Genomic DNA, 27,686 nt, shown 5'->3' on the forward strand with positions numbered 1-27,686 from the left:
GGTTCCGGCCTCCAGACGCCGCTGGCCCCATGGTGGGCGCCAACTGTCGTTGCCTAATCGACGGTGCCTCGGAGGAGGGATCCTCACGAGGGGGAGAAGAAGTAGGGGCCATAGGGCGGAGTGCACACGGGACGGTGGTACGCGATTTACCCAGCTTCGAAACACCTGCACGATGACAGGGCCTACTGCTGCTTGTCTGGAATTATCTGGGCGCTTTCGCGTTGTCACAATGAGTTGTGGTTGTGCCTCTAGGGCTCCCGGGATCCGGCTTATAAAGGCGCACGGATCTAGGGTTTACATGGAGAGTCCTAGCCGGATTACAGGGTGCCTAACTACGGTACAATGTCTTGCCGTGTACGTCAAGGATCCGCCTCCCTCTATACGTCGTCCCGGATCCGGGTTCCTACTGGGCCTTCATGGATCCGGGTTCCTCCAAAGGTCGGTCGGATCCGGCTCCCTTCTCCTGGGCCGGACTTCATCCTTCAGGATCAACAGCAACTGGGCCGCCCGATGGGCCACATGCCACATCACCATCTATGGGCCACCCGGGCTTGCCGGATCTACCCACAACAACTTTTGTTTCCATAAAAGCACCCGTGTAGCAAAACCAACCCGGTTGTAGCAAAAAAGGGTTCACCGACTAAAACACACAGATCTCGTCGGAGACTCGTCGGAGACCTCACCGGAGACATCGTAACAAAGATGTTCTACTATTGTAGCAAAATCAACCTCATCGGAGACCTCACCGGAGACTCCGCCGGAGATTCTCACCGGAGACCTCGTAGCAACAAATGTGTACTACTATAGCAAAAAATACAATGCAATCGTAGCAACAATATAGAACAAAAGTAGCAAAAGTTACTTTGCCGGAGACTCTCGCTGAAAAGCTTGGTCCATGAATTTTACACGAATATAGCAAAAACACATAACTAAAATAGCAAGAAAAATATAGATATGTAGCAAAAATACAGAGCAATTGTAGCAACAATATAGAAGAAAAGTAGCAAAAAATAAAAGAGGTTGTAGCATCCCCGCTTGTGCGTTGGTAGCGCACAAGGCACCTACACAATGGTAGCAGCTGCCTCATGGCTTGTTAGCAAGGTGTCTCCACGATGGGAGCAGCCCCGCAGTGCACTGAAGCAGCGGAGGAGTGCCATGGCGGCGACCCTTGCAGCACGACGGAGGGAGGCCCATGGCGGTATGCCTTGCGGCGGCGACGACAAGAGACATGGTGGCGCACCTTGCAGCAACGGAGGAGGGAGGCCCATGGCGGCGCGCCTTGCAGCTGCGGAGCGGTAGCCATGGCGGTGGCACCCGTGCAGCAACCCCATGGAAGCTCGGCGGCGCCAGTGTGGAATCCCCATGACAGCGCAGGGGCGCCGACGCTAGCGTCGGCGTGAGATCCCCATGACATTGCGGCACGTGGAAAAGTCCAGCGTGGGAGACACTACTGGTGGGAGATCCGAGAAGAGGCGGTGGATCCAACGAGGTGGAGAACCGGCGGTGGGACGTCGTCGGAGCCTTGGGTGGGCAGGGTACGATGTTTATCTGCTGTTGAAAGAACATCTCTTCATGATTATGTTTTGTATGTTTGATGACAACATATGTGATGATCTAATGTGGCTTAGTGTGTAGTGTTGATCTACTTTGTGGCTCGGAGAAACAAGAATGAAAAGGAAGAAGAAGGAAGGAGTTCAGGAATTTCCAAGCCGGAAATTCCGGTCCGGAAATTCTCAAGAATTTCCGCCCCCCATAATTTCGCTAAGGACCAGACGGACAGACGCGCAGTACCCCCCCCGGAAATTTGCCCGGACATTTGTGTCGATGGGGCGGAAATTCCGGGGGGGGGGGGGGCGGAAATTCCGGCCCCAACGACTACATTTGATGGGGGTATAAATACCCCCTTCTTCTTCCAACTCAAGTTGCTCAATCATTTGCTAAGTTCATCCACCATTAGAGCCACCTCAAGAAACACAAGAATCACAAGATCTCCTCCTCCACCCAACCAAAGCTCTTGATCTTTGGAGATTCGAAGGAGAAGATCCCGATCTACAACTTCACCGAAGCGATTTGCTTTTCCCCCTCATATGCTTGAGGGCCCCTTTGCTAGTGTTCCTCTTTTGAGAAACCCTAGTTGTTTGTAGTTGATATTGTTCTTGTTCTTGTTGTTATAGATTTGGGAGCCTCCAATTTGGTTGTGGATGTGTGCCCCAAGAACCTTGTAAAGGCCCGGTTTCCGCCTCGAGGAAATCCCTTAGTGGAAGTGGGCTAGGCCTTCATGGCAGTGCTCACAGGAGACCTGAGTGAAGCCTTCATGGCGTTGGTCTGGTTTTCGTAGTGACCACACTCCTCCGAACGTAGACGTACCTTCTTGCAAAGGAAGGAAACTACGGGAATCAACTCCATGTCTCCGCGTGCTCCACTCTCGGTTACCTCTATCCGATTATCTCTCCTATATATTGCGTAGCTATATCTTGCTTAGTTGTTAACCTTGTCATATAGGTAAATTCACATAGTTGCATATCTAGAGAATTTACCTTTGTGTCAAACCTAAAGTGAAAAAGAACTAAAAATTTGTTAGCACCTATTCACCCCCCCCTCTAGGTGCGGCATACGATCCTTTCATCTGTGTGAGAGAGATAAGAGAGAGAAGCAAGGGAAACGAGTGGAGGAGAGCCATCGATGGAAGAGGATAAGGGATGGGGTGGGCCCCGCCATGTGCTGCTTATTTTCTTCCGTCCCGCAGGGACGCGTGGCGTGCGTAGGAGGCGGGGGATCACTGTTCCCCCAGGGGAACGTCAGCGTTTTCCTTTGTGATTTTTCTGGGACAAAATTGCATCTCCAATTGCATTGCGGTGCCACAACTACCACTGGATATGTCAACGCGATCTAAAATAAAATGTACCTGGTGACCTTTTTGATGGACACTATTTTGAAATTTTTGAAAATTGTACTTTTAATAAAAAACTAAATTTATTTCGGGAATATGTATAATATTGTGTGAAATTTCGGTACAAAACTCGTTCTGTTTTGGCCTGTAGAAAAATAAATCTTGATTGCATGTAGGAGTAAAAACACTCACTCTTTGGTCAGAAATTTATCCTCTGTATTCCCAAAATGCAACGTATTTTTAAATAAAACTTTTGGCATATAATCTTGGAGTATATATCTATCTTTCGGAAGATTTTTGGAGATCCAGAAGTTGGAGTTTCAATTTTGGCAAAAACAACGGCTCACTATGTCCAGGTGCATCGATGAGTTTTCTCCTTTTTGATTCACAAGATTGAGATGGCATGTCCATTCCAATCTGCATAATTTTGTTACAAGTTTTACAGTGATTGACATTTTTAACAACCATCCATCCACCTCGATCCAACGGTAATAAAAAGACGGAACCAAATTGACGGAACCAAAAATATAGGACCGGAACTAAAATCTGTGGGACCGGAACCTCCGATAAATTTTAGGAACTTTATAAAAAACGAGCGTCCTTTTAAACGGATGAATCATCAGATAAGACTGCACACATCTTAAAGCAACCAATTAACATATCTGCACACATCTCATGTAAATTGAGGCATATTGTATTCACCGATTCATCCTCTCGTCTCTATCTCCCTTCTTACCATTCATCCTCTTTTAATCTCTCATGGCCTCCCTCCGACGATCCCTGGGCGGCGACGGCTAGAGCTCCGAGGGCGGCGAAGGCCGACGGGATCGAGAACGGCCAGAAGGAGACAGAGCGGCATCTCTCCCCGGCGATCTCTGCACGGCAGCGGCTGGAGCACCGAGGGCGATGGCGGAGCTAGGTGAGGAAGGAGAGGGCGCCACCACAACTTCAGATCCGGTATGGTCCTCTTGCTCTGTATGAATTGCTTGAAAACGATCACGTATCCCCTCTCCTTTTTCCCCTACCACACCCTGCCCGCGATGCGAGGGAACCTCCATCCTGCCCATGACCCAACGTGATTCCTCCGCCGCAGCGAGCGAGGCTGCACGCAAACAAGCTCCCGCCTCCATTTCCTATCGCCCAGGACTGAAGCAGCGCCATATCCCTGCCACTATTGCGGACCTAGGCTGGGAAGTCGCACTCGACGCCCACGCGCCGGTGGGAGACGCGCCAGCCGCTGTTGTACTTCCTCTTTCCATGCTTGCTGTCTGCCATCCCCAATTCGCTGTCGTTAACAGTGGCCTAAACCAATTTTGTTTCTCGAATCTTGATTTAGATATGAGCACAATTAGATCCAATGTATTTTGAACCGATCCTTTTTGGACAGGTCCTCACATATTCAGTGTGTTTGGTGAATGACTCTACGTGGTAGAGTACAGTACAGCTGTTCAGCAGTATATGAAGAATTAGCTTCTGCAATTTACTTCTGAAATTCCAGATGTATTTGTTGACCTCTATTCATCTCCACAAATATAAAAGCAGTTTGAAATCTTTTTTTGCGTGTTTCTTTTTCGTGGAAAGCAGTTTGAAATCTAATTAGCTTGAAGTTCAGTTAGTACTCGATCTGATATATACAACGCTTGTCTCCGTTGGGTACTAATCCTTTTCCGTTGTCTTATTTTGCCATGTGTTCGCACAGCCAGCTGGAAAAGTCGTCCAGATTTTCTCCCCGGCGAGGAGGTGACAGGGCGGCGGGGCGGTGTTTCTCCCTGGTGACCCCTTGGCGACGGTGGCTAGAACACCAAGGGCGACTACGGCTGGAGCAACAAGGGCGGCAAAGGCAGACAGGATCAGGAGAGGCAAGGAGGAACAATTGTTGATGGCAGTCATCCAGATTTTCATGCAACCATTCGATCTATTTTATGCTTAATATGTACTAACAAGGTCAGAACATCTCAAGTTTGTAGCACATGCTCTAAGTTTACACGTATAGAAAAAACACATAAAGTGCTTGAACACAAGACTTTTCTGTAACATAAGAAACTAGCCTATCCTTTATTGGGTGCAAACAGAAAAGTCTTGTTGAGCAGCGACCGTGTTGTGGGTATACTTCATAGGTGTACCATCGACAGTGCCTAGATCCGGCAAGCCCGGGTGGCCCACAGACGGTGATGAGGCATGTGGCCCATCGGGCGGCCCGATTCTTGTTGATCATGAAGGAAGAAGTCCAGCCCAGGATCGGCGGGCCGGATCCGCACCGACATAGGAGTGACCCGGATCCATGGAGGCCCATGAGGGACCCGGATCCGAGCACGACGTATATGGAAGGCGGATCCGTGACGTGCACGGCAAGATATTGTACCGTAGTTAGGCTGGCTGTAATCCGGCTAGGACTCTCCGTGTAAACCCTAGATCCGTGCGCCTTTATAAGCCGGATCCCGGGAGCCCTAGAGGCACAACCACAACTCATTGTAACAACGCGAAAGCGCCCGGATAATTCCGGACAAGCAGCGGTAGGCCCTGTCATCGTGCGGGTGTTCCGAAGGCTGGGTAACTCGCGTACCACCGTCCCGTGTGCACTCCGCCCTATGGCCCCTACTTCTTCTCCCCCTCGTGAGGATCCCTCCTCCGAGGTACCGTCGATTAGGCAACGACAGGTTGGCGCCCACCGTGGGGCTGCGGCGTGCGGAGGCCGGAACCGGGAGGGTTCCGCCATGGGAAGCTACGACGACACCATCGCTGTGGGGCGTGTCCTTTACGCCGGAAATCTGCCGATCGTCCCTCCGGATGAGTGTTGGATTCCAGCTAAAACCGACCCTGTCAAGCTCTCCATCATCCCAGTCGGCGGCATACACATCTTCATCGGGGAAACCGTCGATTCCGACGGAAACCCACTGGTAAGTAACGCAGACGCAACCGCCGCAGAGCTGGACGCTGTCGCGAAGATCCAATCTGAGACGCAGGAGCTTCCCAAGGAAGATTCCGCCTTAGATCTGAAAATTTCAAAGCCCACCCAATCCGCCCCTGAGCAGGAAACAAAGGTGGAAGACCAATGCAGATCCGCCTGGGTCTCCCAGGTGTTAGAAAAGCAGAGGTGCCACTTCGTACACATCTTGGCCCATACCGCCGGAACCGCCCCTCAAGAAGTCGGAGCTGGTCCCGAGCAGGAAGAGGCACCGGAAAACGGCGCAGATCCGGATCAGGCTCAGCCTGTCGGAGAAAGCGAAGCTCCGGTTGAAGAGTCGATCTTGGGCAATCTGAGCCCAATTTCCGGGGACACCCCGTCCATGGAATCTGATGACTTCGTCCGCAAGTTGGAGGAGTATGGTCTCGGCGATCAGCCTGAAGTCAACTCCGCCCAGCCGAAGCAGGTTCTCGCAACGGTAGCAGCGCTGGGGCAAACCGGATCTGGAGACCAAGTCAGCCAATCCGAACCATCCCAACAAGGATCTCCAATGTCTCGGTGCGACCCCAAAGGGATTCTCCTTCGGAGGAAATCTCGTCGGCGAAGAGGTGGCCGCGCGAGCGATTCTTAACACACCTATAACTCCGGGCCACGCCGCAGATCTGGAGGCTCTAGAGACCGCCAGAAAGGAGATGCTGGCCACAACCAAGAGGCTCGCCGACACCGAAGCTGCATTAAAGATAGGAAGGGCAGATCATGCGGCCTGGCTGGAAAACTTCGACAGACAGGACCGCGAGATTACTAACACACTCGAGCACGTCAAGAGCATGAGGGCTGAGTGGGAAGTAAAGATGACCTACGCGCAGGCGGAGGCTGATCGTATTGTCGGAGAAGCAATTCCGCCTCGCGGGATAGCCTTCAACACGCCCGCAGTTCACCGGCCGCTGGAAACTCCAAAGGACAACATGCTGAAAGCGGCGGAATTGCTGAAGAAGAAGGACGAAGAAGTTGATATCAACCATCTCCGCACACTTGTCGCTTCAGCAATGCGGCGAGCGAGCAAGGCGGATACTTCGCGCGGGTTGGAATCCAATCCGGATAACCGTGTATCTACCGCGCGAAGGACGCCCGCGCCGATCGGCATCCCGATGATGAATCACACACCGGATCCTCGGAGCGCGAGAAGAAGGGCCAGGGAACACCCAAATCCGATCCCCGTCCCGTCACAGACGCCTCCGTCGGATCCAAGAAAGGGAAAGGATGCGATGTACTCCGGACGAGACAGATACCGCAACCCCTCTCCTCCGCCCAACGGTTACCCGCGACCCCCTCGCCGCCGTAGTCCAGCCGGAAACACCAGGCCCATAGGGCACGGTGCGATTGTTATCCGCGACAACGTGCTACCAAGAAACGGAAACAGGGAGCGCTCGCCGGAACCTCGCCGGAACCAGAACAATGTTCGTGAGCCCGAGCCTAGGAGGAGTCGGAATGAAGACCGCGGCCCAGAACCTCGCCGGAACCGCGATCCAGAACCTCGTCGGAGCCGCGACCCGGTGCCTCGTCGGAGCCGTGACCCGGAGGCTCGCCGGAATGACCGGGGCAGCCAACGCCAAGGCGAAGGCAGCCACGGGAGCCGGAGTCGGCACCGGGAAGGTCGTGGAGATTCGGATGGCGGAAGCAAGAAGTCGGACCGCCCACCTCGCAGGTCTCCTCACCACCACCTAGCGGTGGCGGCGGAGGTGGAGGCGGAGGCAATGGCCGGAGATCTCGCTCGCGCTCAAAGTCTCCCCGCCACGGCTCGCGCGACGCACGGGACCGCCTTAACGAGTACGGAGCGACTACATTGGTCCGAAGTGCTTTGGCGGGATGATTCGAGAGGAACCAAAGCCAAGGAGCTCCCTCAAGCTACCCGGAAATCTGAAGCATTATGATGGCACCGAAAGGCCGGATACCTGGATTGAGGACTACTACAATGCGGTAACCTTCGCCGGAGGAACCCCTAACATCGCCTGCCGCATGCTCCGAGTTGTACCTTGTAGGACCAGCCCGGATCCGGCTCGGCGACCTCGAGAAGAACTCCATCTTTTGTCTGGTTCGACCCGAAGACCGCTTTTGAGAAACACTTCGGGGGCACCTACAAAAGACCTGCCACGGCAAGCGACTTACAAGCTTGTATCCGGAAGAAGGGAGAAACCTCAAGAAACTTCCTCACACGATGGTTGGCATGCGGGAATGAGTGCGAAAACGTCGATCACACCACTCGCCATGTACGCCTTTATTGGTGGACTGCGAGAGAGGAGGATTGCTTGAGGCATAAGCTTACATGTTTGGCTAACGCCAACAAGCCGACCTTGGATGAGATGATCTCCATTGCCGGTGATCACACTGCCGCCGATGACGACGCGAGCGGTGATATCGCAGCTACAGCAATCCCCCCGCACCAGCAAAGAAGAACCGTGATAACGGTAACAACAGCGGCCACAAGCGCAAAAACCACGATGACCGGAAGAGTGGCGGATCCGAGATGGTCGCCATGGCGTTCCAACGCGGAGGTTCGGGGAGGCGGAAGAGGACGCGGCCGTGGAGGCGGAGCCGGCGGGGGTCGGCAGCATGGCACCGAGGTCACCGCCGGCGGATCCCGCACCCCGCAAACCTACGAGGAGTACAGGAGACATGCCCTGCCCGGCCCACTTGGATCCGGCTACGGGGAAGTCCACACACACCAACCGCAAGCGCAAGTGGGTCAACGATCTAAAGAACGACCCGGAGGCGGGATACAAGCGAGCCCGGAAACACCGCCCACGCGGCAAAGGAGGAAAGGGCAAGAACAAGGACAAAGAGGAGGACGGTTCGAGGCGATGGACGAGGATGATAACTCGCCGGATCCCAAAGCCGGATCCGCGAGGTAAATCCAACCCCTTCGAGAAAAAGAGCGTGGGGGCTTATCACACCTTCCTCGGAACCCCCACGATCCGTGCTACAAAATCAGCTACCCGGATCCTGAACGCCACGGTTCCAGGCTGTGCCGCGAGTATGTCGGTGGTCGGAAGTTCCGTGCACATTTGATAGGGAAGATCATCCCGCCATTGTGCCCAAAGAATACTACGCCTTGGTTGTGAGTCCCCGCATAGACGGGTATGACTTCTCCAAGTGCCTCATGGATGGCGGAGCCAGCTTGAACATCATGTACCTGGAGACTCTGGAGCGGATGAACCTCACCAAGGAACAGCTCAAACACAGCACCACCGAGTTTCACGGCGTGGTTCCGGGTAAGAAGGCGAACTCCCTCGGCAGCATCACACTTCCCGTGGCTTTCGGCGATGTTCATAATTTCCGCGAAGAGAAGATCACGTTCGAAGTTGTGCCCTTCAAGAGCTCCTACCATGTCATCTTCGGCAGGCCCACCTACCACAAGTTCCACGCAAGGGCGTGCTATATCTACAACAAGCTCAAGATGCCGGGTCCCAATGGTATGATCACCATAACCGGAGATTACAAGAAGGCTCATGAGTGCGAGTTGGGCGAAGCCGCCTTTGCAGAGTCTGTCATATCCGGAGAAGAGCTGAAAGGCTACAGGGCCGCGGTGGATCCGACTGAGATGCAGACCACCAAGAAGCAGATCTCCGAGCAGAAAACCTCTTTCAAGCCCGCGATAGAAACCAAGAAGCACGACCTCATTCCGGGTGACTCTTCCAAGCAGGTTTCGGTCGGGGCCAACATGGACCCCAAATAGGAAAGCGCGCTCGTCGAGTTCCTCCGCGCTAACATGGATATCTTCGCATGGCAACCTTCGACATGTCCGGAGTACCTAGGGAACTCGCCGAGCACTACCTCAACATAAATCCGGGGCTAAACCGAGTGAAGCAAGCTATGCGACGCTTTGGAGATAAGAAGCGCCGCGCCATAGGAATGGAACTAGCAAAGTTACTAGAAGCAGGTTTTGTAATAGAAGTTATCCACACCGATTGGGTCGCGAATCCCGTCCTTGTACCCAAAAAGAACACTCAAATACTAAGAATGTGCATCGATTACTCTGGCTTGAACAAACATTGCCCGAAGGATCCGTTTCCCCTGCCTCGCATTGACCAAGTCATTGATTCGACGGCGGGGGCGGAACTTCTGTGTTTTCTTGATGCGTATTCCGGGTACCATCAGATCCGGATGAAGGAATCCGACCAAAAGGCGACTTCATTCATTACCCCGTTTGGTACTTACTTGCTATGTTACTATGCCCTTTGGTTTGAAAAATGCAGGTGCTACTTACCAACGTACGATGCAGCGGTGCCTGAAGGACCAAATAGGCCGGAACGTGCACGCTTACATCGACGACATCGCGGTCATGACCCGGAAAGGATCCGACTTGATCAGCGACCTCACAGAAACCTTCGACAACCTCCGCAGGTACAAGATGATGTTGAATCCGCCGAAGTGCGTCTTTGGCGTACCAGCCGGAAAACTCCTTGGCTTCATAGTCTCTCACGGAGGCATTGAGGTGAACCCGGAAAAGATCAAGGCAATCCTGTGCATCAAACGACCAACTTGTCTCAAAGATGTGCAACGACTAACTGGTTGCGTCGCAGCAATCAGCAGGTTTGTTAGCCGTCTTGGCGAGAAGGCGCTACCTCTGTACAAGCTGCTGAAGAAAACAGACAAATTTGTCCGGGACTACGCAGCCGACGCGGCTCTTCGTGGGTTGAAGGAAATACTTACCTCCCCACCTATCTTGGCAGCCCCGCGAGTCGAGCCAATGCTCCTTTATCCGGCGGCTACCAACAAGGTCGTCGGCCTCGTCATCGTGGTGGAGCGAAAGGAAGAAGGTCATGAATATGACGTACGGAGACCTGTCTACTACATTAGCGAGGTGTTGACAGAATCAAAGCAAAGATACCCTCACTTTCAGAAGCTAGCTTATGGAGTTTTCCTAGGCAGCCGGAAGCTGAGACACTACTTCCAAGAGCACCCGATGACGGTTGTGAGCAAAGCTCCGGCTGTCAACAATTCTCAACAACGCCGACGCAACGGGACGAACAGCTAAGTGGGGCATCGAGTTATCCGCCTTCGACATCGCTTACAAGCCAAGGACTGCGGTCAAATCCCAAGTCTTGGCAGATTTCGTTGCGAGATTGGACAGAAGCTCCGGATGCAAGTCCGGAGCCGGAACCGAAAACATGGGTCATGCACTTCGACGGATCCAAGCAGCATCAAGGCTCGGGAGCCGGAGTCACCACTGAAGTCCCCTACCGGAGAAGAAGCTGCAGTATGTTCGCCAGATCCACTTCGAAGCTACAAATAACATGGCGGAATATGAGGCTCTACTACACGGACTGCGCATCGCTAAGGAAATAGGGATCAAGCACATCATTTGTTGCGGAGACTCCGACCTGGTGGCACAGCAAGTAGCCGGAACCTGGAACGCCGAAATTCCGTCATGGCGGCCTACGAGAGACGAAGTTGACGAGATCGCCAAGAGCTTCCTCGGATACGAAGTCAAGTACGTCGAAGAGACGACAATACGGCGGCAGATATGCTATCCAAGCTCGGATCCGGCGAGAAAGCCAATTCCGCCTGGAATTTTCCTAGAGCATCTCCGGATACCCTCGGTGAAGGGCGCTAACCCGGAAAACCCAGAAGTGGCAGTGTCTCCGGCTAAAGAAGTGTTGGCCACCATTCCGGCTTGGACACAGCCTTTCCTGGACTACCTCATCGATCGAAGTTGCCGGAGGACGAGGTCCTCGCGCGCCAGATCATCAGACGAGCACGATCCTACACAATTGTTGATGGACAGCTCTACAAACGAAGCGCAACGGGGGTATTTCTCAAATGCGTCTCAAATCAAGATGGCATTGAAATCCTCAGAGAGATCCACGCAGGGGACTGCGGGCACCATGCCGCTCCCAGGTCACTCGTTGCAAAAGCTTTTCGGCTAGGTTTTTATTGGCTCACAGCTAAAGAAGATGCTGATAAAATAGTCAAAACCTGCCGAGGTTGTCAGTACTACGCTACTCAACCAAACGCTCCAGCCCAAGAGGCTGAAGACCATACCTATCACCTGGCCATTTGCAGTCTGGGGGCTCGATATGGTTGGTAAGTTAAAAAGATCATCTCCTGGTGGTTGCGAATACCTCCTGGTCGCTGTTGACAAGTTCAGCAAGTGGATCGAGGCCAAGCCAGTGAGAAAAGCCGACGGTGCTACGGCACTAAAATTTGTCATCGGCCTCGTAATGAGATTCGGCATCCCACACGAGCATAATCACGGATAATGGCACAAACTTCGCTCGGGGAGAATTGAAGGATTACTTGTGAGACAATGGGGATTCGATTGGACCTTGCATCCGTGGCTCACCCACAATCCAATGGTCAAGTCGAAAGAGCTAACGGTCTAATATTATCAGGAATCAAGCCACGCCTCGAAGAACCGCTGCGACGAGCAGCCGGAGCTTGGGCCGACGAACTGGACGCTGTTTTGTGGAGTTTGCGAACTACCCCTAACAGGTCAACAGGATTTACCCCTTTCTTCCTGGTATACGGATCCGAAGCCGTGATTCCCTCCGACATCATCCATGATTCACCGCGAGTTTCCGCCTATAACGATGAAACAGTCGACGAGGCCGGACGGCTATCCGTGGACCTGATCGAAGAAGCTCGGAACCTAGCTGACCAGCGCTCCGCCATCTACCGGCGAAGCTCCGACGCTATCACGGTCGTCGAGTTCGGAAACGCTCCTTCATGGCCGGAGACCCGGTCCTCCGCCTTCGACGAGTGAAAGACCATAAGCTGCAATCTCCATGGGAAGGACCCTTTGTCGTTAGCAAAGTGCTTCATAACGGATCGTACTACCTTGTCGATTTCCGCGAGCTGAGGGATAGACCTGCTAACTGGCGCCGGAAACGCAAGCGTGAGGATCCGGATGACATCTACGACGAAACAGATCGCCCTTGGAATATAGCACAGCTACGTCCTTTCTACACTTAGCATATTTTTTCCGAGTTACAAACTTTGTAATAGTTATACATGATCAATGAAATAAAGCTTATGGTTCACTCTTTGAGTCTTTTACCTCCTTTACTTGTTCATTTTAGATCGTGTATGTTTTTTCCGACTAAAACCGCAGAGCTGGATGTTTTCCGCCTAGGCGTGTATAAAAGTTGTGATTTCTAAAATCGTCCTTTAGGACGTAAGCTTAAGTTTTCTGATTAAGTTGTTGTCTGTTGCGAACTCGTGGATTCCTAGTAGCGATTTCCGGCACCTATGCCTGGGGGCTTGTTTCCGCGGTTATGGACGGATTGCCATTGGGCTTCGTCGCCGCTGGCGAGCATCTCCGGCTAAGGTTTTCCGGCTCGTGGAAGGTCAAGCGGGCAAGCCGGAAAATAACGAGATCAGCACTTGCTTTCCGACATAAAACGAAACATGCACATAATATTAAAGGATAGCAGGATAAGTTGTTTCCGCCCATGCATAATTGTTTCGTCCCTAACTACTTAAGAATTTAAAGTTTTATTACAAACCCTCGCTGGGGCCAAAATGATGCATCGTTTTTCCGCAGGAAGAAGGTTTTCATTCCCCCTTAGCAGGAGAAGCCTTGCCCTCAGGATCTTTTTCTTCGGCATCCTTCGCCGGAGACGACACGTCCTTGCCACTTTCTTCAGACGAGGACGCAGCGCCATCCTTGGGTTCCTCTTGGGGAGCTTCCTTGGAGCTGGTCCAGGTAAACTGTGAGCCGGATTCCGCAGGGCGCGCTTCCGCGTCAAGCTTCGCTTGAAGTTCCGCTTCCAGGAGTTCGTCCGCGGGAAGCACGAACTTGTCGTAGAATTCATCATGCCGGATCCTGCGCGCGATGCGGGTGTCGTATCCGCTTACTGCGTCTAAAAGCGCATTGACATCCGCATCCGACGGAACTGCGGCGGTCACCTGTTCAAGATCAAGCTCCGGGTTGTGCGCTAAGCACATGGTCAAGGACATCGCAGCTGCGCCCCGGGCAGATGATGCTTGAAGATCCTTCACTAGCTCCGGAAGAACGTCCATCTTCTGAATAAGCTTGCGCACTTTGCAAGTACGACTCTTTTTGATGGACAAGTTGTAGCATATCTTCCGGGAGGCGGAAATGAGGTCTTTGCAATCATCGCCGGCAAGTTGAAGGAGATCGTCCCGAGGGAATAAATTCCGACGCTTTTCCGGATACCCAAGAGGTACTGCATAAGATAATCGGATATGAGTTAACAGTTTGAGCACACAAGGAAGAGTCGGAGAAAAAGTTTTCCGGCAGGTTCTGGAGTAGTACCCAAAACGTTCTCACTGAGCACGTCCCAATGATGTTCTGCGGTCTCCATATATTTTTGGAGCCCAGTGAGTTCTTTTTGTTGCCTCTTGATGGTCTCGCTGTCAGCATTCCTCTTCATTATAAATTGGCCCTGTTCCCTGGCATGCTCGGAACTTTTCTCCGTCAGTTGCTTTTCGGCTTGCTCCCGCTTAAGTTCCGCCTCCTTTAGCTTCGTCTCCAATTCTTGGTACGAGGAGCGCAGGTTCTCAAGTTCAGTCGAAGCTGTTGCCAGGGAGGAGGATGCGCCTATAATAACGTAAGTTAAACAACAAATTTCAAGTCGGAATTTGGTTAATGACGAAGAAGGCGGAAACCAACCTTGGGCGTCCGCCAGTTGCTTAGCCAATTCTGCATTCTCATCCTTCAGGGTCCGGATATTTTCCGCCTGACTCAGAGTAACGCGGCGCTGCAAGGCAATGTTCTTGTGCAGCTCGTAGTGCAGCGCCTGTTGTTCCTGTAAATTTTAAACAGTGCAGGAGTAAAAATTCCGCCTGTAACAGTGGTTTCTCTTAAAGCATCATTGCCGAAACCTTTCCGCCATGATGCTTGGGGGCTACTGGTTCATTCTAAAAAACTTTCCGGGAAGTAATCTTTCTCTAAGCATCTAAGTGCTAACTTTTCAGTTTCCGCTTACATGCTTGGGGGCTACTGGGGAGTACCTTTTGCTTGCAGATGAGTTGGTCGCAGAACTGGCCAACATTTTTCTTGAAGTCTTGGATTTCCGACGTCCTGGAATCAGGCTTCCCCAGGCGTTGTTCAGCATGGCGTTGAGCAGGTCTTGTTCAAGCTCCCATTTCTCCGCCTCAGTCAGCTTGTTGAAAAACTTAGTGGCATAGGCCTTTGGGGTGGAAGTGATGTCAGCCGGATCTCCAAAGTTCTTCGGAAAAACGACCATGTCGCCAGCACCTTCTCCAGCTTTCTCAGAAGAAGTTATTTCAACCTCTCCTTGGACTTGTTTTTCCGCCCCTTCTTGGGCTGGGCCTTTGGCCTTAGGGTCTTCTTCGTCCACATGCTCGCTGCTAACCGGAATTATCTCCGGTGGAGTATTTGCGGCAGGTGGGGGAGATGGATCCGCCTGAGGGGGCGACGGTTGGGGAGTTGGGTGGGAGACGCTCGGTGGAACTGGAGTAGAGGGACCAACAGCCGGAGATTTCTTCATGTATTTTGTGATGGGTTCTTGGCTGGTGGTCCGCGTGGCAGCAATTTTCGGATTCCTGCGAGCAAGTGAAAGGGTTTAGACAAGAAGTAATTTCGCCAAGTTAAAATCGCGTCATGACTCGGAAACTTACGGGGCGCCGGGGATGATGGGGCGCGTGCCTTGGCCAGCCGTTGAGAGCATCCTTATACGAGCACGCTCCGCTTTCCTTGAGTCTAGCGGAGGTGGTTTTATCGTCTTCGGTTTCTTGGCGGAGGCCTCGCCGCTAGCTCCGGCTTCAGAGCCGGAAGCCTTGGCGCGGGGACGCTTTGTAGGTCGAGGGGCCGCCTTGCGAGGTGCCTGTTCCTCTTCCTCCTCATCGTCATCCGGAACCTCCTCCGCCGTGTCTTCGGTGACGGGGACGCGGAGAATGGCGCGAAAGTCTTCCTCCGCCAAAGTGTTGAGCTGGAAGGAAGATGGATAAAAGTTAAGTTAAAACATCTAAAAACTTGTGAAGTTTGAAGCACTGAAAGGAACAAAGCTTACCGGAGGACACTGGTCGTTTGTAAAGATGTCTTTGGTCAGTTCCGGGACTTGTTGGCCCCTCGGAATCTTCACCGTTGTCTTGATCCTTCTTTTCGGAGAATCGGCCGGAAGGTCGTGGCGGGTTACTCGGAGAAGATCATCCGCCCCGGTATAGGCGCACATCAGGCGCGCGTTATAGCGTAGAGGCTGGATTCTCCGAGAAAACCAGCTAAGTGTGAGCTGGGCTCCGGTTAGTCCGTCGTGGACTAGCCAGGAGATTCTCCGCGCAGCCTTCTCCAGAATTGGGGTCTGGGCGAGCGAAGGAACGAAGCTCCAGCTTGCAAGCTCTTTCGGAGGTTCGTTGACAAACTGGGGGAGGCCTTCATGGACCTTCGGAACTGAGGCGTTCCTCTCATAAAACCACCCGGCGTTCCAGTACCGGACGGATTCGTGTGAGTCATGAGGAGGGTACATGCGACTGGGGCGGAGCATAAACGTCATGCTTCCGCAGTTCACCATAGCTTTCTCCTTGGTTTCTTTCTTCACCCGGAAAAGAACCGCCACAACTTGACGTCCGGCCGGATCCCAAGATGTCCTTCGCAGAGAGTCACGAAGTTGGATAAAAGAAGGTATGAGTTCGGGCAAATGTTGTGTGGCCGGAGCCCGTAGGTGCCGAGGATGGAGACGAAAAATTCCGAACAAGGGAGTGAAAGTCCGCGTTCCACCCAAGCCTTAGTCATAACAACTTCTCCGGCTTCCGGCTTGGGGACGACGGAATCACGTGTGAAACTCCAATGAGAGGAGATCATTCCTTCGTTCCGGAGCTCTCTAAGCTCCACGTCGGTGGTCTCGCAAGGCCACCATTGACCACGTTCTCCTTCGCGGATCCGGGCCTTGGACGCCTTCTTGTTTTCCGCCTCCCGCACCTTTGCCGCCATCCGAGCTTGTCCCTCGAGTTCTTCTTGGAGCTCTTGGAGGGTAGGAATCCGGCTTGGAGCGGTGCTCGGAAGATGCGGAAAAAGGTTGAGCTAGTCCGATGTCGGAAACATATGGTGGCAGGGAATGATATGGGATCCGGGCATATGGGTTCTATCCGATCGGGATCCGGGCTACTCGAAGAGCTACCAGGTGCAAAGTGACGATTCGAGTGGCATGCTTCCGGCTGCACCCATACAAAGTGTTTGAGTACCCGGATCACTAAGCCTATCCTCTACACTAGGTTGTCTTCTACAAGGCCGGCGTACTTACCGCTAATGGCGCGGTGGCTCGACGGAGCTCCGGCGGAGATGAGGTCGCCGAACTTGAAGGAAAACGGCCCGCGTGACCACGAATCGGCGGCGGAGCGAGTTTCTCGTTCAACCGTGAGAATCTTGGTGCGAGGGGAACCTTGGTTCGGCGGCGCGCGAAGTTCACCGTGGCGAAGATCACCGGAGTCGAGATCTGGCGAGCGGCGCTGGCGCGAGGAGGAAGACGATGTGGTGAGAGGGGGTGAAAGAATGATTTTTTACCGGGCCGCGGGGTATTTATAGGCCACGCTCGGAGATTCGGGATCCGGATCCAACGGTGGAAACTGAACGGTCACGCCGTTGGATGGATGACACGTGTTTAGGTCAAATGCGGTAAAACGACGTGGAGGTAATTTAACCATGCACTCCCGAAAATTCCGGCTGAAGATTTGCGTCTGCGAAAATTTAGCGCGGGAAATAAGGAAGTTGTGCGCGGGAGATACGGAAACTTCCGTTGTTGCGTGTGATCTGAAGATGAAGGATTTTCGAAGCCGTTTGAGTCTCTTAAGATTCCGGGTAAATAAGTTGTCTCTCATCCGAGCAGGGAGTAACCCGGAGATATTCATTTGAACGTCGATGGATGAAGTCCCGCGGGGTGGGAGTATTTTCCGGCTATAAGTTGGAAAAAAGGAAAATGCAAAGTTGGAGCTCTTCAAGTTTCTCCGCGTTACCAACGTTTGCCGGAGATTATAATGAACCAGCAAGGCGGAAACTGCAGGTGAAACTCGGAGAACTCTGGGGGCTACTGTTGTGGGTATACTTCATAGGTGTACCATCGACAGTGCCTAGATCCGGCAAGCCCGGGTGGCCCACAGACGGTGATGAGGCATGTGGCCCATCGGGCGGCCCGGCTTGTCGTTGATCATGAAGGAAGAAGTCCAGCCCAGGATCAGCAGGCCGGATCCGCACCGACATAGGAGTGACCCGGATCCATGGAGGCCCATGAGGGACCCGGATCCAGTACGACGTATATGGAAGGCGGATCCGTGACGTGCACGGCAAGATATTGTACCGTAGTTAGGCTGTCTGTAATCCGGCTAGGACTCTCCGTGTAAACCCTAGATCCGTGCGCCTTTATAAGCCGGATCCCGGGAGCCCTAGAGGCACAACCACAACTCATTGTAACAACGCGAAAGCGCCCGGATAATTCCGGACAAGCAGCAGTAGGCCCTGTCATCGTGCGGGTGTTCCGAAGCTGGGTAACTCGCGTACCACCGTCCCGTGTGCACTCCGCCCTATGGCCCCTACTTCTTCTCCCCCTCGTGAGGATCCCTCCTCCGAGGTACCGTCGATTAGGCAACGACAGACCGTCTTGTTGAGCAGCTCCCGGAGCGAACGTGGAGAAGTCACGGGAGGGCTGCACTTGAACTCTTGACACACATGCGCCACCGCTGGCTTCTACGCTGGGCTGCCCCGTGCCATCTACGCGATGTTTGCATTGTTTCTCTCCCAGAATGACATGTTCCTGGGGTCTATCTGCATCAACTGGATCTACGAAAAACGTGTTGCTAATCAGTAGATATGAAGTAGGGTGCTATGTTGAACGCATAATACAACTAATTAGCACATCACTCACTGTTCTCTTTGATCATATGATGAGAAAGCAGCTGCAATCATGTTTCGAAATTCTGCAGAGATCCTTTTGTCCCCCACCAGCACCATTTCTATCTACTGAAATCACACTTCAAGATACATAAATCAAAATGCATAATCTTTTATGCTACTGTGAAGTGTAAACCTCATGTTCTGAAACCAAATCACTGTTGTAGTGTAGTGCATATAAACGTAGACTAGATAAGTACACTAGAAGATGTTCAACATTACGTTTGTAGCCTTCAGATTTTGCGGCATCAAATATACTGGGAAATCTGATCATGTTAATCACTGCCATCGAGTTTCCAGAGGGTTCTGCACCATCATAGTCTTCTTTAACATCATCATAGTCTTCTTTAACACGCAAAAGGACAGAAGGGTCTTCTCCGGGAGTATTGAAATAGGTCCCTCCTTCTTTGTTCAACAGCAATTCATCCTGGGAGTGTTTGTAATTATGGAAAAAGGCCTAATCATCTAAAAAACGCTGGTCATTCCGATAACTATGATGTAACCTTTAGAGTTTATTATTTACAAAGTTTGCTGCCTTTTCCACAACTTGAGGATATTCTGCTAGACAAGTTTTCTCCTTTGCTCTTTTCCGATCAGTTTTTCCATCACATGTATTCAAATGCACCTGTCGTAGAGTTTGCTCTCGCAGCTTGTTGTCCTACACAACAGAAACAATAATTAATGGCACCCACAAAAGAAAATTGGACAGATTTCTACCTCTAATTGAGTTATGTACTAAGGTTAATCATTTCCTGTACAGGAACGATTCTGAATCAATGTTAACCTGAACCTCTCAGTCTAGCAAGGTATCAATCTGACTACTATGTGAATACCTCCGTTGCTGGCATCCATGTAACTGAACCATGTGTTCAGAATAAAAGCTACAGTACTTAGGATCTAAACTAAGTGCTGCCTAACTGAAGCGCATGTTTAAAATTTTCCCTAGTAAGATGGGTTTGTCTCTTCTGGTTCTATTATTCTGGTTGAAAGTTAGCCTCTCTTATGTGCATAAGCAAGTCGGCCTGCCTGACGTTGCATTGCAACTTCGCAAGTAACTAGGTGAAGGCTCCATTTGGTATTGTTGTGGCTTGTGATGACCTTACTTGATTGGACTGATTATCGAATCTTAGTGCTTGGCAGGCTGGATTTCCTTAATCAAATTGATATTTAATGTATTATTGCACTAAAAAAATACTAGATGAAATGTCAAAAACATTTACTGGGTAGCACAATTTATCAAACTTTAATCGATTTTACCAAACAGATCAAAATAAGCACATGCATCAAAATGACCACAAACTGAACAATGCCCAGACTGAAAATTCCAAATAGGAACATCCATGCTCCAATTACATTTTTTCCTCTCTGGACAAGCGCCCTTTTTACCCAACATGAATTCCTAGATCATTTGAAGCCTACATGTCTGGAGGATATTTTTCCAGTGTATGGCATATCGCTTTTGCCAACTGAAGGCCTGAACGAGATATTCAGCTTATAGCTTGCATTTGCATTATGCAGTAAACAGTTTTTCAAGATTATGCAGTGGATTCACCGTAAACAGATTATGTTTTAAGATTTTCACAGTAAACTAACCTCCCAATTGATGCAGTGGACTCCGATCCCGCAGGCGACGAGGGCCGACTACGATACTGCTGTTGTGGCTGGCGGCTCCGATCCCGCCGGTGAAGAGAGCGGCGGCGGCCAGGATCCGGCGTGATGAGGAGAGGGCGTCGTACCACCTGGCTACGGCGGGTGGATCACAGGAGTGAGGCAGCGGGAGGGGGATACGGAGGAGGGGTGATGCGGCGGCGGCGGGAAGGAGGGACGGTGGAGGGATGATGGGGCGGCTGGCAAGAGGATGCGGCGGCGGCGAGCAGGAGTTCGCTCGTCCTGGTTAGGCAGGGAGAGGAAATTTCTATTTTGACTTGGAGAATTTTTTTTTATCTATGGGAGTCAAACGACCGCTAGCATGTACGGTTTCTAATTGAAAGCATCATAATACTTACAATTCGTTTTAATCAACGGTCACAAAAATTCTGAATTGACGGAACCGGAACGGAGCCAAGGTTCCGTGCCAATCACCGTAAAAGAGCTATGCATTGAAACTTGTTTGATTTCATCGCAAAAAAATTGAAGAACTCTAAAAAAAAGGGATCCATAGGGATCCTAATCGTGTGAAACAAACAACTTTCACATGAATAATTCTTAGAGATTTGAATCCTCCAAGATTCCTGCATTTTTTTTTAATCAGACAAGCCCTGAGTAGTTTGGACACCGAACAAAAATGGTGATCACTGGGTTAAAGATTTGAATGTTCAAGTTAGAGACAGATTGTATATGAAACGAAGAAAATAATCGTCTGCATTGAGTAGCATGTGTTTATTATTTCTTTTATGTTTTGACATGAAAATGGAGAATAAAATTCCATTTCATTGTTACATTAAAGATCCGCCAGATCAAAGTGTTACTATTTTTTTCTTAAACTGGACTCAAGCTTTTCAACCAGACGGGTCAATTTTTTCTCCTTTCTGACGAACCCTCTCGACATGAGTTCAGTTTCACATACAGGTTACACTTACACTCATAGAATATCACGTTTTATTCTGAAATCTGAGCCATCGTGCAGCTTCAGGACTCCTGCTAGTCCTTAGTTGGATAGAAGCCATTTATGGTCATGCCGCCATCAACCGAGATCGTCTGGCCGGTGATGTAAGACGAACCAGGCATACAGAGAAACGCAACCAGCGATGATACTTCTTCCGGTTCTCCCACACGCCTCATTGGAGTTCGCTGTGCGATGCTATCCACAAATTCCTCTTTCGCCAAGTCCTGCAGACCAGCACAGGAAAAGGCAAAGGATAACATAAGAAATTTTATGTAGTTTTCATTTCATTGGTGCATTTATACCGATACATGGCGCAGAGGTTCTAACCAATAAGGTGTAACCTTTGAAGCAAGATACACATCACCTTTTTTTGAACAAGGATACACATCACCTATGTCTGTCTGTTCATTATAACTACAAGATATACAATACTTACAATGCGAATCCCCTTGCTGGCATTCGACCGCCCAAGCGATCACTCTCGCGGAGCGATTCCTTTTTTGTCGTTTCCTTGGATCCCGCGGGAGCTCTCACGCAGCAGTTTCCTTTTGTCGTTTCCATTAATCGTGCGCATTTAATTCATTCCTTTCTTGTCGTTTCTCCTGATTCCACGTACAGTACTTATCTAGCGCCTGATTTTCTCACGGTTTCCTTTTTTATCGTTAGCGTTCTTTTTTTAAGGCTAGCGTGATTTTAGTTTCCGTATTTTCTGGTAGCGTGATATCCGCGATATTAGTTTCCTTTTTTATAGCTAGTGTGATTTTATTTTCTTTTTTTTCTGGTAGCGTGATATCTGGCCAACTTTGTGCTATTTTTCCCTTTTCCAATTTCCTTTCTACAATTCCCTTTTTTGTAATTCTATATTTTTTTTGTTTGTGTTATTTTTATCAAAATTCATATTATTTGTTTCTTTTTAATTCCCTTTTTTGGGCTAGTGGTTTTTAAAGGGGAAAATAACGGGTGGGGAAACCACTTGCAACTCAAATAAATTACCACTTGCAGCGCAAATAAATATCACTTTAACTTAATTAGATTTTCGGGTCGATGATTTTTCAAATTTACCATTGATAAATAACGGGTGGAGTGGTTGATAAATCGTGAGCTAAATTGTTTCTAATTTTTTAAAATAAAATTAGCTTTTCGGTAGGTAATTGTTCACATTTACCGTTGATAAATAGCGAGGCACATGGTTGATAAATTGTGAGCTAAATAAGTGCCAAAATGTTCAAAATAAATTAGCTTTTTGGGTTGATAATTTTTCATATTTACCATTGATAAATAATGCGGCACTTGGTTGATAAATTATGAGCTAAAAAATTGATGAAGATATTAAAAATAAAATTAGATTTTTGGGTACGTAATTGTTTACATTTACCGTTGATAAATAGTGAGTCGGAGGGTTGATAATTGTGAGCTAAATAAGTGTTAAAGTATTTAAAATAAATTAGCTTTTTGGGTTGATAATTTTTCATATTTACCGTTGATAAATAACGCGGTACAGGGTTGATTAGTTGTGAGCTAAAAAAATCATGAAAATATTAAAAATACAATTAGATTTTTGGGTAGGTAATTCTTTACATTTACCGTTGATAAATAATGAGTCGGAGGGTTGATAATTGTGAGATAAATAAGTGTCAAAGTATTTAAAATAAATTAGCTTTTCGGGTGGATACATTTTCACATTTGTCGTTCATAAATAACAGGGCATAGGTTGATAAATTGTAACCTAAAAACCGGACTCGTGAACCTCCAGGTTGATTGTTCGTCCGATATTTTTGCTATGTTTGTTTTAGCGTTGAACAAATTCCCCTACCGCGTAGAATGTAATAATACAAAACGGATGCGTCTCTCTCTTTCAGCAGGAATAACTAGTAGCTCAGATGGTAAGTCCTTGTCTGCGTTGCGTACACGCGCATGAGGTCGTTGGTTCGATTCCTGCCGAACGCAGGTTTATTTTTACCGGCGCGCGCCTCAAATGGAACGCGGACGGTATTTGCTATTTTCGGAAAGGTTTGACTTTGTCGGAAAATGACCGCTCGCGAGGACTCCAGCGAACGATCGCTACCTAGGGAAGCCCCAACTTACAATGCAGCCTAAAATCAGGTATAAGAATAACGGATGAGCAATTGGTTCCTAAGTATCAACATTGCAGGCAACCAAAATAACTACAAGATAAACAAGATAGTTTCAAAGAACAATCATATAAGTAGGACCCTTACTTCTTCCACAAGTGAAGTCTTGATATACCATGGAGCAACAGAGTTGGTTCTGATGTTGTCTTTCGCCCACTCACATGCCAAGTTCTTGGCTAACTGGTTCATGGCACCTCAAAAGCATTGGTGGCAAGAACCAACAATGATCAATCCATCATGTTATCATGTTCACCTAACCACCCATAGGAACAAAAACACATTGAGAAATAAGTTGCAGCACAGTTACCTTTTGTCATACAATAAATGGAGCCACTAGATACGGCTACCACTCCAGAGACCAATGATATTAAAACGATGCTGGCTGATCCAGACGCTTTGAGAAGAGGATGTGCAAGTTGGCACAGATGATATGCAGATTCAAGATTTGTGGCCATTATGAACGAGTAGTCATCTGCCGAGTATTCAGTGGTTGGTTTTGCACGGTTTGTGCCCACATTGTTCACCTGAAGAACCAAATGGCAGAGAGTAAGACAGATGAATGCTCAGGCTGTGGAAGCAGCAAACAGTATTATATCTGTCGAGTGACGCAAAGGTTGCCGAAAAGTAATGCTATAAATTTTTTTGAAACGAGTGGCAAAAGATTTGCCACTATTCATTAATTAAGGGGAAGAGTTTAGACAAGACCAAGGTCCACCAAGAAAAACAAAAGACAGGGAACTAAGGGATTACTCTCCCGTTATTACAAAGCTCAAACACTTCGCACCCGCGGCTACCCAAAGCTTCACTTCGGATTTGATGATGTTGAGGAGGGTGGTAGTTGGTGCGGACTTGTGGTTGAAAACTCTAGCATTTCGCTCCTTCCAAATGGTCCAACTAAGAAGCATGGTTAGGGAAGCCAAAGCCTTACGGTTGTCCGAAGCCTCATTCAACATCTTGGTCCACCAACCCTCGAGGGTGAGATCGTCCGTCCACTCGTGGATGTGAATGGAAGGTATGCCAATCCAACTTTTCACCATTTCCCAAAGGCGCTTGGTGTAGCGGCAATGGGAGAAAAGGTGGGCCGCCGTTTCTTGAGTTTGGTTGCAAAGCGGGCAACACCCACAATTGGTTCTACCCCTCCTCGCAAGACGGTCCGCCGTCCAAATCCTATTATGGAGATCCAACCAAGCGAAAAACTTGATCTTCGGAGTGGGGTGGGGGGCAAGCCTTCCACACAAGCCTATTCATGTTGGAAGTCAAGGCGCCGAAGAATTGAGCTTTGTAGGCCGTGGCCGAGGAGTACTCTCCATTGTCGGTGGTGTTCCACATGATTGTGTCTTCAAGAAGTTCATTGAGATGAATGCCTCGGAGAAGTGTCCATAGCCGGATGTACTCATGTAAGTGTTGGATGGTGAGGTTTATGTCCATCTTGACCCAAGCATGGCCCAACAACGCTTGGTTGACCTTCCATCTCTTCCTTGTAGAAGCTTCATATATTAGAGGAGCTATGTCTTTGGGCTTCGTGCCATTGAGCCAAGGTGAGTCCCAAAAACTAGCAATCTTGCCATTCCCAATGGAGATAGTAGTTGAGGCATAGAAAAGGTCCATGTCAACCTCGTCACATGGGTTGCCCAAGCCCACCCAAAGTTTGGTTGGGTGCCTCCATTCGTACCAAGGCCATCTCAAGCGAAGAGCTCTCGCAAATTTTTCAATGTGAAGAATACCTAAGCCTCCAAGACTTTTCGGCCTACAAACCGCCTCCCAATTTAGCTTGCATTTTCCTCCGGTGATCTCCTTTGTTCCGGCCCAAAGAAATGCCCGCTCAATTTTGTTCATGGAAGCCACACACCCCGTGGAATTCTAAGAGGCGTGAGATGGAAGATAGCTTGGGAGGTGAGGACGGACTTGATAAGGGCTCCTCTTCCGGCCGCATTGATGTTTTTACCATCCCAAGTGACAAGCTTGCCGGCCATTTTATCCTCAAGTGGTTGGAAATCCACCCTTTTAAGCTCCCAAACCGTGGGAGACCCAAATATTCGATAGGGAAGGACGCGCGGATGACCGGTAACCCCCCAAGCACATCATCAAGATCAACACCATGGCAATGTATAGGAATGACCGAGCTTTTTTGGAAGTTAGTATGTAGACCGGTAGCTTCGCCGAAGTAGTCAAGAATGGCGGAGAGGTTTTGGATGTCCTCCTTTAAGGGGAGCATAAAGACGGGCGCGTCGTCCGCATAGAGAGAAGTACGAATGACGGTTCCTCTTCCTCTAATCTTGTGGAGAAGGTTGTGTTGAGTGGCCAACTCAAGGATCTTTTGAAGGGGGTCTATGGCAAGGACGAAAAGGAGCGGCGACAACGGGTCTCCTTTGCCTAAGCCCCTTCCCATGATAAATGGGCAGGCCAGGTACCCCGTTAAGAAGGACCCTCGAGGAAGCCGTGCATAACAAGGCGGCAATCCAATCACGAAACTTAGCTGGAAGCCAAGTCTTGTAAGGAGCTCAAGGATGTAGTCCCATCGCACGAAGCCAAAGGCCTTGCGGATATCAAGCTTGAAAAGAAGGGAGGGCACCTTGCTCCTATGGAGCCTCTTAGCAAGATTCTTCACATACATTAAGTTGTCATGGATGCTCCTTTTCTTTATGAAGGAACTTTGGGTGTTGGAGACTACATCATTCATGATAGGAGCAAGGCGTGTAACAATCATATTAGCCACGATCTTGGAGATAGCGTGGACCAAACTAATGGGCCTATAGTCGGAGACTTCCTCGGCCCCCTCTTTCTTGGGAAGAAGGACAACGTTTGCGGAGTTGACCCATTGTAGGTGGGCAAAATGTAGGTTGTTGAAATTGTCAATGACTTTCAAGACGTCAACCTTGATGGTGCCCCAACATTTCTTGAAGAAAGCTCCGGTGAAGCCATCGGGACCAGGAGCTTTATCGGAAGGCAAATGGGATATAGCAAGGAGGACTTCCTCCTCCGTGAAAGGAGCATCAATGCCCTCAAGGGCCGTGTTCCCAAGGTTGAGACTTTCCCAATTGAGGTCCCATTTGCGACTTTGTCCTCGACCCATAGAAGAGGAGAAATGGTTATGTAAGATTTCCTCCTTCCGTTTATGATCGGTAACCCACCCACCATTATGCTTAATGCTATAATAAAATTGCAAGTCGATGCTGCTACTGTATTTCACGGCAATTTCGAAGGGTTACTAAAACACGTTGGCATATAACAAATGCTCAAGTTAACTGAAACACATTACCAAAGAGAAAAATGCACAACGTCTGTGTAACTCTCTTAAACTTATTCCTGATAATGACCCAGCAATGTTCCAAGTTCACTATTCAGCTACTGAACTCGTTCGCTCATGACAAAGCAAGAGCTAATATTCCATGGTCATATCTTCAGAGACAGTGTGCAGTTCTCATTTCTCACACGAACTCTGATCTACTACTGAACGCTGTAATAAGCAGTTTCGATATAATGCACATATAAACTGAACAAAACATGCAGATTTTGCGATAAGCTAAGAAGGCAATAAGGAGGAGAGCTAATTAGTACTACTACTAGGTTCGATGCCTGAATTCCGTAACGATTAAGATGGTGGATAAGGTGCAGTTGGTAACAGATCAAAGAGAGAATGAATGTCCTCTGGGGAATAATAATGGGAGAGGATATGGATGCTTTACGAGGATGTCGAGCTTGCCGCCGAAGCTGCCGGCGACGTCGCGGAGCAGGAGCTCCCGCTGGTCGCGCACGGAGACGTCGCAAACGGAGCCGGTGACGCGGAATCCCTTGGCCTCCCACTCCTTCAAGCGCTCGCCGAGCTCGGATTCCTTCCGGGAGCAGGTGTGAACGGCCGCCCCCAGCGCCGCCAGCTCCTCCACTACCGCGCGCCTGTACGACAAATTCGCGAGCGCCGCCGGAAAAATAAAGAACGTTATCCAGAGGCTACGGCGGCGGAGAAAGGGAGGTTGGAGGGGTTCGTACCCGATGCCGCGGGTGCCGCCGGTGACGAGCGCCGTCCTGCCGTGTAGTGACCACCTCCCCGCACTGTCGCCGTGGGCTCCTACCGCGGCCATCTCCTCTCCTAGTGCGGAAACACCATCGGGTAGCTGGCGCCCCAAATTTTGATGTGGTTGCCCCATGTGACACGGTCGCACTCGCACGGCGTGGCTCCTTGGGAGTACAGGCCCCGCCGTGACACAGACGGAACGACCGGACTTCGACACAGCGGTCAGCGGTGGATGTTGTTCTCACGCGTGATGTCTCGGTCTTATCCTACTCCTCAA

At 50.0% G+C, this 27,686-nt stretch overlaps 1 protein-coding gene and 1 long non-coding RNA gene across 2 annotated transcripts in view; both read right to left on the reverse strand.

Annotated features, from left to right (window-relative positions):
* LOC124702060 (tropinone reductase homolog At5g06060-like) overlaps positions 1–27,491 on the reverse strand; it is a 78,490-nt gene extending 50,999 nt beyond the window's left edge. Inside the window, exons 1-5 of the mRNA XM_047234156.1 lie at positions 27,385–27,491; positions 27,084–27,291; positions 23,705–23,921; positions 23,485–23,591; positions 21,021–21,489 (exon numbers count right to left, since the gene is read on the reverse strand). Coding sequence (XP_047090112.1) covers positions 21,301–21,489; positions 23,485–23,591; positions 23,705–23,921; positions 27,084–27,291; positions 27,385–27,476 — 813 coding nt within the window. The 5' untranslated portion in view covers positions 27,477–27,491 and the 3' untranslated portion in view covers positions 21,021–21,300. Of the gene's footprint in view, positions 21,490–23,484; positions 23,592–23,704; positions 23,922–27,083; positions 27,292–27,384 lie in introns of the transcript that reaches the window.
* On the reverse strand, positions 18,400–20,540 carry LOC124702062. Its single transcript, XR_007002320.1, has 4 exons — positions 20,254–20,540; positions 18,883–19,318; positions 18,635–18,729; positions 18,400–18,549 (listed from the first exon to the last, which is right to left on the reverse strand). It is a non-coding gene; the product is annotated as an uncharacterized LOC124702062 (long non-coding RNA).
* Positions 27,492–27,686: the final 195 nt, after the last annotated feature.

Source organism: Lolium rigidum, chromosome 3, assembly GCF_022539505.1.
Source record: "Lolium rigidum isolate FL_2022 chromosome 3, APGP_CSIRO_Lrig_0.1, whole genome shotgun sequence".
Taxonomy (NCBI): Eukaryota; Viridiplantae; Streptophyta; class Magnoliopsida; order Poales; family Poaceae; genus Lolium; species Lolium rigidum.